The following is a 14,158-nucleotide window of genomic DNA, read 5'->3' as shown; positions in this document are numbered from 1 at the left end:
GGAAGAAGGAACTACTTTAATTTTTTTCAGTTTTGCAGAATCGGGGGTGGATTTTTTCCCTTCCACATTTGTAGCCCAGTGATTAAAGTTTCTGGCAAAATTCAGCTTTTTAAACTATGAATTTATATTCTCCTGTGTGTGCAGAGAAAAGCCTGGAAAACTAAAAATGCTTAAAAAATTGTTTTCTAGTGAAAACAGAATTCCCTTTTTATTTAGAAAAAAAAAGGAAAAAGACTTGAACAAGGTGGGGAGGGATTTTTACCCACAGTTGATTCCCTTACAGAATAAAGGACTCGTTTTGGAAGTAAACAGCTTGCCGTGAGCATTTTGCCCTCCTTCATTCTGTGGCTTTTCTTCTGGCTGAGCGAGTGATGCCTAAAGCCGCCCCCGTGTTGGTATTTCTTAGTGGAGTGCGGCTGCAAGGGGGGTCCCCACAAGAGCCAGAAGTACTCTTCTTGGGGGGAGGCAAACCTTCCATGGGGATTCCGTGCTCGCTGGGAAGAGGATCACGTGAAGAGGCGGGGAGTCAGCACTGGACAGAGCTCCTGGAGAGGCAGCGCTGCTGGCTGCGCAACAGTTCGGCTGCCCAGTGCGCGCTGTTATTGCTCACTGGGGAAAGGATCACGTGAAGAGGCGGGGAGTCAGCCCTGCAGAGCCTGGGTGGCATCGTGGGGTTGCTGGTGGGGACCTGGGAGCTTCTGCCCCGATGGCGTCGGTAACGCTGCATCAGATCCAACAGGTAAGGGACTGTGCTAGCGGGGAGCGCTGCTGCTGGGGCTGTTCCCCTCTCTCTTCTGACTTTCAGAGCTAGCTTCTGCGTTTTCTCCCTCTGGTTGGAATTGGGGCTTTGGGTTCACCCGCTTACGTGCGCACTGGGAGCTCCTGAGTGAGCCGAGTGAGTGAAGGTGTGACTCGCCAAAGAGCAGCTGTGACTGAAAACAGCAGATACAGCCTCTGTGAATTTTACCAAATGCTTAGTGAAAGCTCTTTAACGCCCTTAGTCTGGCATTTGTCATCTCCTGAATCGCTGGAGTCCCTCTTGGGTGCTGAAGCACTGGCAGGACTCACTGATAGGGCAAGAGTTGTGCCAGGGGATGTTGAAGTTGGGCATTAGGAAAAATTTCTTCTCTGAAAGGGCTGTCAAGCCTTGAAACAGGCTGCCCAGCGCAGCGGTGGGGTCCCCATCCCTGGAGGGGTTTCCCAGCCAGGTTGAGGTGGTGCTGAGGGACAGGGGTCAGAGGGGACCTGGCGGTGTTGGGGGAACAGGGGGACTCGAGGAGCTGAACAGGGTTTTTCAACCTAAATGATTCTCTGACTGAACAAAAAGGGTTCTGTGAGAGCCTGGATTACCACTTCAGAGCTGTTTCAAAGCTTTTACATCTTTCCACTTCACTTGAATCTTATTTTACCTCCCTTATCTTACTTTACTGCTGTGTTTACCAGCTTACCGGCTCTATTTTTTTAATCTGGGTTATTAATTAAAACAGTGAGCCCTCCTTGGAGTTAAGTGAATGGAGTTTGTGATCACAGAACACTTTGTACTTTAAGTAGCACCAAGAGCCGAAGAAAAACGGCAGCCCCGAATGTCCCTGCCAGGAACAAAGGGCCGGAGTTGGGGACAGAGCTCCTGGAGAGGCAGCGCTGCTGGCTGCGCAACAGTTCGGCTGCCCAGTGCGCGCTGTTATTGCTCACTGGGGAAAGGATCACGTGAAGAGGCGGGGAGTCAGCCCTGCAGAGCCTGGGTGGCATCGTGGGGTTGCTGGTGGGGACCTGGGAGCTTCTGCCCCGATGGCGTCGGTAACGCCGCATCGGATCCAACAGGTAAGGGACTGCACCCCAGGGGAGGAGCGTGTCTGCAGCGCAGGCAGGTGACGCTGCTCGTAGGATACGGTCACTACTAGTTAACCTCTGATTGCCTAGCAGAGATCTGCTTTACAAACAGTTTATATTCCCAGCTGCTTGTATTGTTTCTATTTTGAGCATGTGAGGACCCTGTCGTGGCTACAGACTCTTCTGGAGGGCAGCTTCTCCCGCAGAGCTCTTGGAGGAGTTTCTCCTCTGCCCTTGTCCCTGCTGCTCAGCTCTCCTCCCTGAACCCCCGCTCTGCCTGTTAAAGGATAATCTCCAGGGTGTTCTATATAAAGAACCAGTAGTGCCTACAGAGTTCGCTTCATTTTGAGAGGGGTTCTGTAGTCGGCTCTGAGAGATCGCTTGGGGATTGTTCCCTTAGAGAAAACAACACTCTTCAGCTTGTGGAGGAATCTCATTTCTTGTTTGGCATCAGCTGTGACCGCTCGGTGTTAGCAGGCTTTGAGATTTAGTAGTTGCTGGTTACGCGTCTCAGATGAGATATCCTTAAGCTGCAAAGGCTTTAGTGATCTCTTCTCTGCTTTGTGGACTGAGGGGTTGAGATACGGTGTTCTCACCTGGATGGAATCTAAGCCTGTCAGTGAACTATTTTTTTACAAGAGAAACCCCTCCTGAAATTAAAAGTTACGAGCAGGTTATCCAGCTACAGAGCTGAAGCTGGGATGCTTTTCCCACCGAGCCGAGGCACAGCGAAGGGCCAGCAGCGTTTCTCTGGCTTTGTGCTGCTTCCCTGAGGACCCTGGAGGAGGGCAGTCACCCCATCTCTTCCAGTTCCGCGAGGATGGCTTCCTTGTCCTGGAGCATTTTTTCACTGCAGAGGAGTGTGACTGCATGAGGAACCAGATCCAGAGAATCGTGGCGGAGATGGAAGTGCCACCGCACTGCCGCACCGAGTTCTCCACCAAGGAAGAGGAGCAGCTCCAGGTGCAGGTACCAAGAAGGGCAGGGCTGTCCCCACCAGGGCGCTGGAGGGAGAAAGGGAAAAGGTGCACAGCTGCTCAGGATTCGCTCCAGAGGCACACGGTTCCTTCTTCTAAGTGAACACAACACTGAGACACACACTTGCTCTCCAGCTTTCTATGATGTTTGGTGTGGTCTCATCAGGGGCCAAAGGAGGGGATGATGCCTGTGGCTCTTGTGTGCTTTCAGCGCCCACAACTATTGCCCCTGGTAGCCACCAGCAGCTCTCTCGGGTCACTTTGTGCTTGTTCTGCAGACAGAAAATAGCTTATTTTCCAGGCAGCCAGCAAAGGAAAAGCCTCTGTGTGAGAAGTTCTTGTAAAGTCCTCTCAATGCCAAGACATTTAGATTGTGGAAAGTCTTTTCATGAGTGATTTCTGTTGACTCTGTTTTGTTTGTGCTGCGGCTTGATGGGAAAAAGATGCAGGTGAGTGTTAATGCTTTGATCAAAGGTGCACTTATGTTTTACAAGGATGCTATCTTTACTGGGCTCTTATCCCTGGCAGGGTAGCTCGGATTATTTCCTAACCAGTGGAGACAAGATTAGATTCTTCTTTGAGAAAGGTGTTTTGGATGAGAGAGGTAAGCCCTGGCCTGAGTTAGCCCCAGGGAAGGGACAGGAGAAGGCTGAGTGTGAGGGGCCAGGGGCCAGTCTCCAGCTCGAGGGACAGTTCCTGCTTTGCAAATGATGGTAAATTCTGGTTTTGTTTTTGTAGGTAACTTTCTAATTCCAAAGGAGAAATCCATCAGCAAGATTGGCCACGGTAGGTTTGAAGGGATGTGATTCGGACATGGGGATTTCCCCAGAAATCACTGTAAATAACCTCGACGTCTGAGCTGAGCAGAGAAGTGACTTCTTCCCTCCTCTGCTGCTTCTCTGAGCTTCCTGGGGATGACTGCATCAAATATCGCGAACCCGCTCTTGCCGTCGTGGCCACACAGCTCCTGCCCTTTCAACCCCAGGCTGGTTTACTCTGGGCTTCTGCGCTCAATTCTTCGTTTCTAGAGCTCAGTCTGCTCCCCGCCATTGCTCTGCCCCTGCCTCTGCAATTCTCTCTGCGCTTCCCCTTCCCTCTCTTCTGTCAGAGGACTAAAATGTCTTCTGTTATGATCCTGTTATAAAAAAACCAGACAACAGTCTAGGAGGTTTTTCAGCTATGCATAGCTCAGTCGCTGACACGTGAAAACTTGGACTTCAGCCCTTGTCGCTTTATGTAAGAGGGAGCTGTAACGAATTTACACCTAAGACTGCCCACATTCAAACTGTGTCCTCCGAGTCCCATGCAGTGGTGGGTTGCCGGCACTGTCCTCCCTCCTTTTGTGTCACCAGCACCTCTTCTTTACTCTTACTGTTTTCAGTTTGACCTGCTTCCTCTCTCCCAGCCTCCAAACTCACATTTTTGTCCCTTTCGTTTTCAAACAACACATAGAAAATGAGAGCAGGATTCACTGCATCTCCAAATACATGAACTTTGGTCAGATTAAACGTCACTAAACTTGGAAATTCAGTACCAAGTGTTCCTCAGAAAAACACTCTACCCCCCTGCCCCATTCCTCTTCTACTTCAGCATTTCCCCAGGGGAAGTGAAAACAGCTGTAGATACCTGCTGACTCAGCAACTTAGCAATTCAAAAGGCTTCTCTGGACTTGTTTTTTGTCATTACTCCTTTTGGTGGAGTTTTGTCTCTTCCCTTGCTCGGGAGCAGCCCCTGCTGGACCCGGCCGCGTGTCCGTGTGGCACGTCTGGTGATGATGAGACGGAGGCACAATTCCCACTCTTTGCTCTATGGTTTTGCCATAGCTGGGCTGTAGCAAGTGCCTGCGTGCAAAGAGCTCTGACCTGCAGGCTGTGGGCTCCAAAGATAAGCCTTGGCTCATTTTTGCAGTAATTACGTTTTTTTGGTAGGTCTTAAGAACTGTGGTTTTTAAAGGATGAATTCACTGTATGCCCCAGGGTCATGTTCAGCAGTGGTTGTGTTGGCATTTGCATAATACAATACTTAACCGTGTAATACTCAATTTTTGATCGCTCCGTAACACCTGATTTTTTTTTAACGTAGCTGCAGTTTGTGGCCGGTGAGTGATTGTATCTCATACACATCTACAAGCGTTGTATCACCTTAGGTGTGATAAGCCACATTTATCCACTCTTGAGAGGGCTGAAAGTTTCTGGCTGCAGTTCATCTTGCTTGGCTGTCGTCTCTGCAGCTCGCTGAGAGCTGCCAAGTTCCCTTCTGGTAGGGAAATCTTCAGTCCGAGCCTTTTTTCCCCCTTAGCTTTACATGCTTATGATCCTGTCTTCAAGCAAGTCACCCACTCCTCCAAGGTGCAGGTGAGCGGTTACTGTTTCCTAGACTGGTCTGGGATTAGGGTTATGGAATGGTTCATCTTAGTTTTCTAGACTCCCAAGGACAGTAATTTTGTCTGTAGAAGGAAATCTAAATGTCTTTGAAGAATAATGCTTTATAGCGTGTGGAAAACAGCAAACGTAAATTTTGGAAAGTTTTCTTGTAGGAATTGGGAAGGAAACTAGGTCTTGAGAGACCCGTCGTTGTGCAAAGCATGTATATCTTCAAGGTACGGTAATTCTAGTTATCTTGTCACTCAAGAAATGAGACCCTGCTAGGTGGGAAGCGCTGAAACTCCTCATGTATCACCTTTTTTTCCTTGCAGCAACCCGGCATTGGCGGTGAAGGTGAGATTCATGTCATCTCTGTATCTCACTGCAGAGCACACCCCTTTAGGAAGGGAATACTGCCTGGAAAAAGGCTCGCAATCGGACTTTAGCCTGCGAGTTTGTGATCCGAACCTTCACATTTTAAAAGAGCACCCACGTTTTCCAGAAATGTTTCCGCATCGTACACAACTAGAACAAAGAGCTACTTTTACGTTTGCTCAGTCCGAAAAGTGGTGTTTTCCTGTGAGATTTAACGTGGATGACAGACGGGTGGGCAGGGTAGGGCAGCTCAGGAAGTCGGGGAGAACAAACCTGGTCCTTCCCGTGGTACTGAGTTCCTCAGGCACTAAAAGACCCCACTGACTGCATCTCGTTGCAGTGACCCCGCACCAGGACGCCACCTTCCTGCACACGGAGCCCCTGGGCAGAATCCTGGGGTTCTGGATTGCCCTGGAGGATGCCACGCTGGAGAACGGCTGCTTGTGGTTCATCCCCGGCTCTCACACCAGTGAGTCACGGTGGTTTGGAGGGTGCTGTGAAACGCACGCCCTCAGCTTGATTGGGGGTGGAGGGTAACTCAAACTGCGTTGTGTTCCCTGCATCACGCAGTGCCTGCAGAAACACACCATTATTTGTGTTTGTTGAAAGAATGACTTTATTTAGGGCAAGGATCTCCCCCTGTGCTGTTGTCAAATCTAAAACCTCATTTTTCAGCAGGTTATTAATGGCATCACTTTGCTCTTGGCCACCAGTCCATCACATGGGTCTGAGATAACAATATTTTAAATAAAAAATAGATAGGGAACCTGACTATGTTTAGTTTTGAGTTGACATCTAGCCTAGAAACAAAGAATCCAGAGTACTGGGACAGGGAAAGACAGACCTCTGAATTTTTGTGTACTCCAGAACCTGTTAAGGGGCTGCCCATTAGAACTGCTCCTGAATCTTTTCACTTCACTATTATTTCAGAAGCTTCCCCTGCAAGACTCAGAGTCTCCCTTGCCAGGCCACTGAGATTTAAGGCTTTTATGTAAAGGAGGTGTTAAACCACTGGCTCCTTTCCTCCTGCAGTGAAACAGGTCATTGCTGTATGTTGGTGCTCCTTCCACAGTTTCGACTGTAGCCTTGAAAATGTTCATCAAGTCTGATCCAGACTGCAAAGAGTCATAATCCCCCTTTGCCCTCCCAGAGAAGACACCGAGAACATCCACTCACAAAACTGTGTCTTCCCCAGACTGCGTCCCCTTCATAACTGTCCCGCTTTTGGCCCTGGCCAAGAGAATTGGTAGTCCTGGCAGCCCGGCGTAAGGGCGATGCAAATCCTCTTCCACACACAAACTGTCAGATATCGGTCTGAGATCTGTAAGCAAGGAAACCCTCCAAATCTACTCAAGGATCACTTGGATGCCATCCAAACCATCGGAGAACTGTCCCGGGGGGGACAGAACTGTCCTGGCTGACCGCAGGCTCGCGGAGCAGCTGTTGTGACTGGTGGTAGTTGCTGTGTGTGTGTGTAACCACTGCCGGATTACCAGCAGAGCTTTCTGTTTTTCACTGCCTCTCGGGCAGGCTGATCAGCTGAAGCGTCGCTCACGTAAGCACTCAGTGAGTGTAATCGTAGTGCTCTTCAGGCATTTGTCGCTCATAAACTCTGGAGTCAGCTGCAGTCTGGTTGCAATTTATGCTCTTATAGGACCAAAGGTTGGCTTTGCATAAGTGTGTGACTATTTCTGTTCCTAAAGGGCTGTGCTGCAATGCACAGAAAGGGTCAGAAAAGCAAACAAAAGGCAGATGGTTACCAGTTTCTGCCGTAGCTGGAAAAATCCTAAATCTTTCCTTAATGAAAAAATATAACTAAGGAAAAAATTGAATAAACTATAATAATAAAGTTCCTATCGTTGTCCAGGGAAATCAATATTGCTCCTCTGCTGCCCACAGCGTGGCGAGTTGTTTAATTTTTGTGCGTGTTTCCTTTTCTGGGGATTTGCAGGTGGAATCACCCGGAGAATGGTCCGCGCAGCTGCAGGTGCCTCAACGTGTGTGGAGTTCGTAGGGTCAGAGCGAGCCTACGACGACAACCAGTTCATACCCCTGCCTGTCCGTAAAGGTAAAAACCACCCCAAACGGGTCAGCTTCACGATGCAGAAACGGGAGAGTGCTGAAATTGTATTTTGACCCTTTCAGCTCCCGTTGTGTTTCAAAGCTAGCGCTCGCCGTTTGAAAAGAGCAGAGCGATGTTTCTTTCAAACAGGCGGACTCGTTCTCATCCACGGTGAAGTTGTCCATAAGAGCGAGCTGAACAGCTCGGAGTCTTCTCGCCACGCGTTCACCTTTCATGTGATGGAAGCTAAAGACACCAGCTGGAGCAAAGAGAACTGGTAAGCCGCCACCCTAACTAGCAGCTGAGGAAGCTAGAGCCTTTCGATCCAGTAGCCAGGATAAACTTCCAGCGGTGGTCTTGCATGTGGTACCTCGTGGTAGTACCTCAGCATTGATTTCATCTGCCTGGATGTGGAGTAGCCTCTGAAGTTTTGTTTTTACCTCTTCCTTACTTCCCAGGCTCCAGCCAACCCCTGAACTGCCTTTTCCACCACTCTACACTTGAAGTTAGTGATTGGCTTCTGGAGTCAATAGCTGATCCATACTCCTTTCTGATTGTTCATTCACATTCCCTTTAAATACAACTTCCACTACATCAGCTCTCGAGATTAACTTTACCCTCTCCTCAGAACGAGGACCCTCAACACACCACGTACACCTGGGTTAGGAGCTTCTACTGCAGTGTGAGCCCTACTGGTATGAGAGTAGTCGCCCAGTCCTTTTGAAGAGGAAAATTCTTCCGTCTTGAGATTAGACCACTAAAGACCATTGCACCTTGGCTGGGACCAGTGACAAAGTATTTCTTTTGCAGATGCTCAGTATTTTCTTCTGTTTAAGTCAAGAGCTTGTAGGGCGTTCCTTGGCTGTGCTGATCCCAGCAATGCAGGTGAACGCGCCATGTGAAGGTGGCTGACTTTTACCCTTAGGTCTCTGTCCTCTTGTTTGAATAATAGTGGTTAAAAATAATCCTATAGGGGCAAAAAAAAAAGCAGGAAATCTACTTTTATAATCAGTCTTCTAAGGATTTCTAGCAAACTGTAGCCGAGTGTTTGATCTCTGGGTGTGTTGATTAAAATATTATGTCTTAAAGATGTGTGTTGAAATTATGAAAACAAAAAACTCCAATCAAACTCCTAACATTTAAATAAACAAACAAATTCTCCTTTTCATCTTTCATCTTTTCCTTGAGGAAGACACAGTGTGATCTTCTCCCTACAGCTGGGCCAGCCCTGAGAGGTGAGCCCGGTATCATCAGTGCCCTAATCGCGATGTAGTAACCTGAAGAGTGCTCAGAGTCCTGGCAGAGCGAGCCCCAGTCCTCCCGGACTCACCCCTTTCAAATGAATATTGCCTGTCTCTGGCATTTTGGGGTGAAATACCCACATGTGGTTTCTTTGCGGGAAGATGTTTCCTTTCAGCCCTTTGGGCTTCGCTGGGCGATGCCGAATGGGTTCAGTAGAGCGGAGCACTCCCCGCTGAGAAACGATCGGGGGTGTAGCAGGAATTAGGAGCTGGGTAATGGCCACGGCAGTGATGTTGAGTTCCAAGTTTCTGCATCTCCAACCTGTTGCACCATTTGTTTGAAAGCTGCGAGCGTGGTGGAGGGAAAAACTTCACCTGTGGTGCTTTTTTATGATGTTAGTGGTGAAGCCTGTGGCTTGAGACAGAAGCAGCTAAAGCTCTCTGCGTACCTTTCCATTAGAAGAGCTAATAATTTAGAGTAACACCTCTCTGCTGAGGAGGGATGGTTTGTGCTCTGGCTACAAACCCGTCTAGTTCAAGTGTCTACATAAAAGTGAGAAGCTGGATTGGATTTGCAGGATCTCCAGTTAAATGTGACAGAAACTCGGTCCAGCACAATGACCGAGTTTGGTTTCCTACAAAGAGTGTCTGGTAACTTACTCTGTTAGGAGCCAAAACTGACTCTGGAGAATTTTGACATCCTCAGGAAAAGCCAGAGCAAATCTCAGGCGTCCTGCCCAGGCGGGGGGTTAAATTTGGCAGCACGGCATCTCAGCTACTTGAGCCGTGGCTTGTTGCAGGGACAAACACAGTGTGAGGTTCTGGGGCCAGTTTTGCTGGCTTGGTCTGCTGGCCCAGAACACTCCTCTCACCCGGGGTACTCTCGCTGCTGGGCTAGGACTGCAGGCCAGCGTGTGTAAGGTATCAGGACTTGCACAAAACTGCCCCAGAAGTGAGTAAAGGGGTGCCAGAGGTTAATTCCATCCTGCAAACAAGAACCCTGGAAGGCAAATCTGCTGCTTGGACACTTCTCGGGGGAACAGAAGCAGCAGGGAGGACACCAGGACGTGTGCTAATGGGTTTTGTTTTAACGGACGCTTGGTAAACTGGCGAGACGAGGTTGTCGATACAAAATACATTTGAAACGAGGTGGGTTTTTTGCTGACAAAATGGTAGTTATAGTTTTAATGAAACAGAATTAAATGGCTTTACTCAATTTGATAGAAGCATTTTTATAAATTGATTGAACATTTAGTTGAAAAAAGTGAAAAGTAGAAAACTGCAATAGGATTAGAAAAGTTTATTGACTTGAACAGATTTTCTGCTTTCAGGATTAACGTGTAATTAGTTTTATCTGTGACTTTGCTTAGTTTTACCCCCTATACTGAATATAAGTCCAAATTAATTTAGACATTAAAACCTTGAAAAAGAGAAACGATTCTCCTTGTTGCATAAACCTGCAGGGCTAAAACTAGACCCCTCCTGTTAGTACAGTTTGGAATAAACAGCCTCTTACATTCTCAGAGCTCGACCCCTGCCCTAGATAAACTGTTACAGCTACTGAGTCTGAAGTTGTGTTCGTGCATCGCTGTGCGTTGGTTCGGCTCTCGATGGCGACTGGATACGCTGGGACGGTTGTACTCGCTCTGTGTGGCCACCCTCACTACAAAACATGCTTTAAATGGCGCTTACAGAGAAGCGAAGAGTTCACATAGTGATAGGACAGGGCAGGGCCTGGGACAGCAAACCCAGTTTTGGCTCTGATACCACAGATGTGAGAGGTCTGGGGTGTTGTGGTTTCCCACTAATTGACTTACCTCCTCTTCCTCTGCTCCCTTTGCCTCTGGGCACCCACAAGTTGAGGTTTTTTACATACAAATGCTATTTCTATCAGTCAGGTCTGTGTTCCTGTGAGAACATAAAGCAACTCATGCTTGTTTAAATTGAGGAAAACCCAAGACCAAACCAAAACCTTTATTTTAAACAGGTATTTTTCATTTATGTTTTCACCAATTTTATCTGCTATACCAAAAGCAGTGTGTAGATCAGCTTTGAGCTCTCGTGACGGTGCACGTTCTGTTACCACTTTTCTCTAGACAGGGCAAAACCTCTGTTCCTGCAAGTGCTCCTATGCCATGAACAAGATCTGGAGGTAGAGAGGCAACAGCAGATTGTCGATTTGGGTAGTAGAAGCTTCCAAAAGAGAAACTAAGCTCACAGATGCCAGAATCCAGGCATAGCTAGAGTTCAGGTACACGCCGCTGTCAAAGATCAGAATAAGAGCCACAGCAATGATCTGAGCAAAAATAGCTGTCATTGTCCCTTCAACCGTCTTCTTTGTTCCCGGCCATTTGATTTCGCCCATCGTACTGCCAAAAACGGAGGCAATAGTGTCTCCCACCCCTACTGCCAGTACTCCCGAGTAGGGGACTAGTACTCCTGCCCCAGACAAGGTACCTTTGGGAGCACAAGACCTGGGGAACAACCACACTGGGAGGGACATGCCAAGGAGAAGATAAATGTGAGTCAAGATTAGAGGTCCACTGTCTCTTTCATCTAAGAAGAGAGACAGCAAATGCCTAAGGGTTTGGCCAAACGGTTTGATCCTGAAGTATCGAATGTACTCTAAGAAGATAAACACTGCCAGACACAGTACTGCCGCAACGTAGAGAAGCTGGCGGTCATAAATAAGTCCAGGAACATAAGTGGCTACAACAATGAAATGGAAATATTTCCTGGTTATAGTCGAGGCCTGGTGTTTTTTAGATTCAGATGATCTCTTAGCATTCTGGTAGAAAACTATGCCACATGCTGAAGCAGCCAAAAAGGTCCAATATACGAGAAGGTAAACTCTTGTCTGTGTCTGAAACAGAAACTGGAGTAGCCAGAACAAAGGGTTCCTCTGGATCAGTCGGTACAGCCAAGGCATGATGACCCCTAAGCCTAGCACTGCTGTCATCATGTGGAAGAACATGGAGGAGATCCACGTACCCGAATCCATGAACATGAAGAGCACAGTGAAAAAAAGCCCAAGCAGAATAACTCCAACAACTGCTACCAGAAGGAAAAAGTCTATGGGATCACCTCTGCCCTCGATTACAGTCAGTGAACGCTTAATGAGCTGATTGAGAACAAAACTTATACCTCCGAGAACCAGCAAGGCTTCTCCAGGAGTAAAACATCGAGGCAGCAAGTACAGCAAGATCATACTGAGGTAGACAAAAATTAGCAGCACTTCTAGGACCTCTATCACTTCTGAAACAGTCAAAGAGTGCTTCATGGTATAGATAATTATACTGCCAGCGACACCAGTAAGTATGCAAGTGTTGGTTGGCACTGGTTTGGTGATGCCAACCGCTATTACAGACAAGAAGAGGGCCACCAGCATGCCAGTGGAAGCTACAACTATGCCGAAGCGTTCAAAGTACACAATGCCAGCAGTCTTACACCTTTCCTTCATCACTATCCCCAGCAAGGGGATGACCATGCTGGCGGGCAGGAGGCCACTGTTTGCTGCTGTACGAAACTGGAACACAGCCCCACCCAGCTGGAGCAGACGGTCCCATTTGAACTGGACGTAAAAAGCCTGGACGGCGAGAGCGACAGCACACCAGGAATAGCGGTCCCACACCACTGCATGCACACAGAGGACGATGACGAACACGACCAGCGATTCCGCCAGCACTGGCTTATTTAGCATGATTCCAGTCTGATGGGGCTCAAGCTTTCCAAATCTTTCTCAGGAGTCCTGGTGTGCTCAGTAGTTGTCCATGAGGAAGAATTCCTTCCATGCTACTGCAATTCCTATTTAAGAAAAAAAAAGCAAACAATTAAGGTAACTACAAAAGCTAAAGCTTTCACACAGCTGTTTCATTCTTAAGCTCCGTTTAAACTGGGGAATTAAAAAACCTTAAAACCAGTGAGGTAATGGATCAGCCAAGCTGTTATCCCCCTGCAGTGACAGAAATGAACACCGAATACTGGGACATTCAGACACAGTTTTAAATCTTACTGTTGCTGCGTCTTTGAATTGAAATGTGAGGCAAACAAGAGGAAATGTTCCCAGCTACCTAATGTTGCATGTTACAAAGATTTTAATGTTAATCACTTAGTCAGTCAATCACTTAAGTGATTTGTTTAACCTCTAATTCTTCAAGAGTTAAGTAAACCTTGTAAGACACTCCTGATCACGGTCGGAACTGTCAGTATTTTCTATAACCCCTCACTCCCTGTCTTACTGCATTTAGAGCACTTCGCCTTCTCCAAATCAGGGCTCACAGCCAGCCGCAGCTGCTTTGTATCTGAACTTTCCTTTAAACTTCTGAACTAGAAGATAAATAGCTAAAATAATCAGCAATGCACACGATGACTCTCTGAGGTTAAAGTCTGTTGTATTTTCTTCAGAGGACCGTAAGCATCCATGACACTGTGCCATTTATTGCTTCCTGGCAACCTTGATTTCTCCTGATGGGAATTAGCCACGCATAAGCCAATGCCACAATATCAGCATCTCTTCTGGGTTCTTTAAGGAAATCAGCTTCGGTATTTCTGTTGGCACAGACTGGCTGAGCCGGTTGCATGTGTCCCTGATGGATAAATCTTCAGCTGAAGCTCTGGATTGCTTCACCCCTTCTCGCCCACTCTGAAGCTGATTAGCAGTGAGCTCTTGTTAACTTCTGCTCCCCCGCTCTCATTACTAACACCTACACTAGCTCCCTCATGGATGGCTAGAAGTTTATTTAAAGTTCTGGTCTGGTTTTCATCCAGTGTTGAATGGTGTCACCAGATTATGATCTTACTAGAATTTTACTGAGTAACTATTAAGTTGGTCCTATCAAACTCCCTTCCACTGTGGGTCTGGAGCATTTAGTTATTTGTGACTTTGTTCTGAAAACTCTTCATTATTAATGGATTGCTTTTGGCATCCTTATTCATATAGCCTGAAATATTTATTGCCAAACAACTTCATTACGTTCACTGTTGCTGTATGGCTAGATCAGGCCAAGTGTAATCTTTTTGCCATCACAATTCATTTTTAAACTGGAGAAAAATTAATCTTACAGTCAATAAAATAGAGCTGGCATGGACAATATCTCCCTACGGCCAATAATGGTTTTGGGGTTCTACTCCTTGCTATTTCTTAGCAGGAGGGAGGGGGAAGCGTAGGGGTTATCTGAGAAGCGGCGGGGTAAATAGCTGGCCTGAACAAGACCTGCCACCCAGTCTGGCAGCTTAAGGTTGTGACCCAGCTCTTGCATCAATAATGACTGCTGACAGCTTCCCCCGCGGGCCGCCTGCCAGCCAGGCGAT

The 14,158-nt window shown here is 47.5% G+C and overlaps 2 protein-coding genes across 3 annotated transcripts; one reads left to right on the top strand and one right to left on the bottom strand.

The window, feature by feature from the left end:
- The first annotated feature begins 1,788 nt into the window (after positions 1–1,788).
- PHYHD1 (phytanoyl-CoA dioxygenase domain containing 1) lies at positions 1,789–8,111 on the top strand. Of its 2 annotated transcripts, XM_010140660.1 has the most exons (11): positions 1,789–1,821; positions 2,641–2,799; positions 3,336–3,411; positions 3,546–3,593; positions 5,106–5,161; positions 5,344–5,406; positions 5,503–5,524; positions 5,886–6,014; positions 7,497–7,613; positions 7,758–7,884; positions 8,066–8,111. In XM_010140660.1, exons 1-11 carry the CDS (start codon positions 1,789–1,791, stop codon positions 8,109–8,111), a joined length of 876 nt encoding a protein of 291 aa, XP_010138962.1. The 2 variants fall into 2 exon arrangements, with proteins under 2 accessions (XP_010138962.1, XP_010138969.1); XM_010140667.1 differs by lacking the exon at positions 5,344–5,406.
- A 2,710-nt stretch (positions 8,112–10,821) lies between these two features.
- Positions 10,822–12,646, bottom strand: DOLK (dolichol kinase). The gene has a single exon (XM_010140648.1). It carries the CDS (start codon positions 12,546–12,548, stop codon positions 10,977–10,979), a length of 1,572 nt encoding a protein of 523 aa, XP_010138950.1. The 5' UTR covers positions 12,549–12,646; the 3' UTR covers positions 10,822–10,976.
- Positions 12,647–14,158: the final 1,512 nt, after the last annotated feature.

Source organism: Buceros rhinoceros, unplaced genomic scaffold (assembly GCF_000710305.1).
Source record: "Buceros rhinoceros silvestris isolate BGI_N320 unplaced genomic scaffold, ASM71030v1 scaffold7380, whole genome shotgun sequence".
Classification (NCBI taxonomy): Eukaryota; Metazoa; Chordata; class Aves; order Bucerotiformes; family Bucerotidae; genus Buceros; species Buceros rhinoceros.
The sequence above is the reverse complement of the archived record's forward strand: the minus strand, read 5'-3'. Positions and strand labels throughout refer to the sequence as shown.

Bases quoted from the DNA above. Each gene is read 5' to 3' on its own strand.
- PHYHD1 (XM_010140660.1), top strand. From the start codon at position 1,789: ATGGCGTCGGTAACGCCGCATCGGATCCAACAG. The intron at 3,594-5,105 runs GTAGGTTTGAAG...TTTCCCCCTTAG, and splicing joins CATCAGCAAGATTGGCCACG to CTTTACATGCTTATGATCCT. The intron at 5,162-5,343 runs GTGAGCGGTTAC...GTTTTCTTGTAG, and splicing joins CCCACTCCTCCAAGGTGCAG to GAATTGGGAAGGAAACTAGG.
- DOLK (XM_010140648.1), bottom strand. From the start codon at position 12,548: ATGCTAAATAAGCCAGTGCTGGCGGAATCGCTGGTCGTGTTCGTCATC.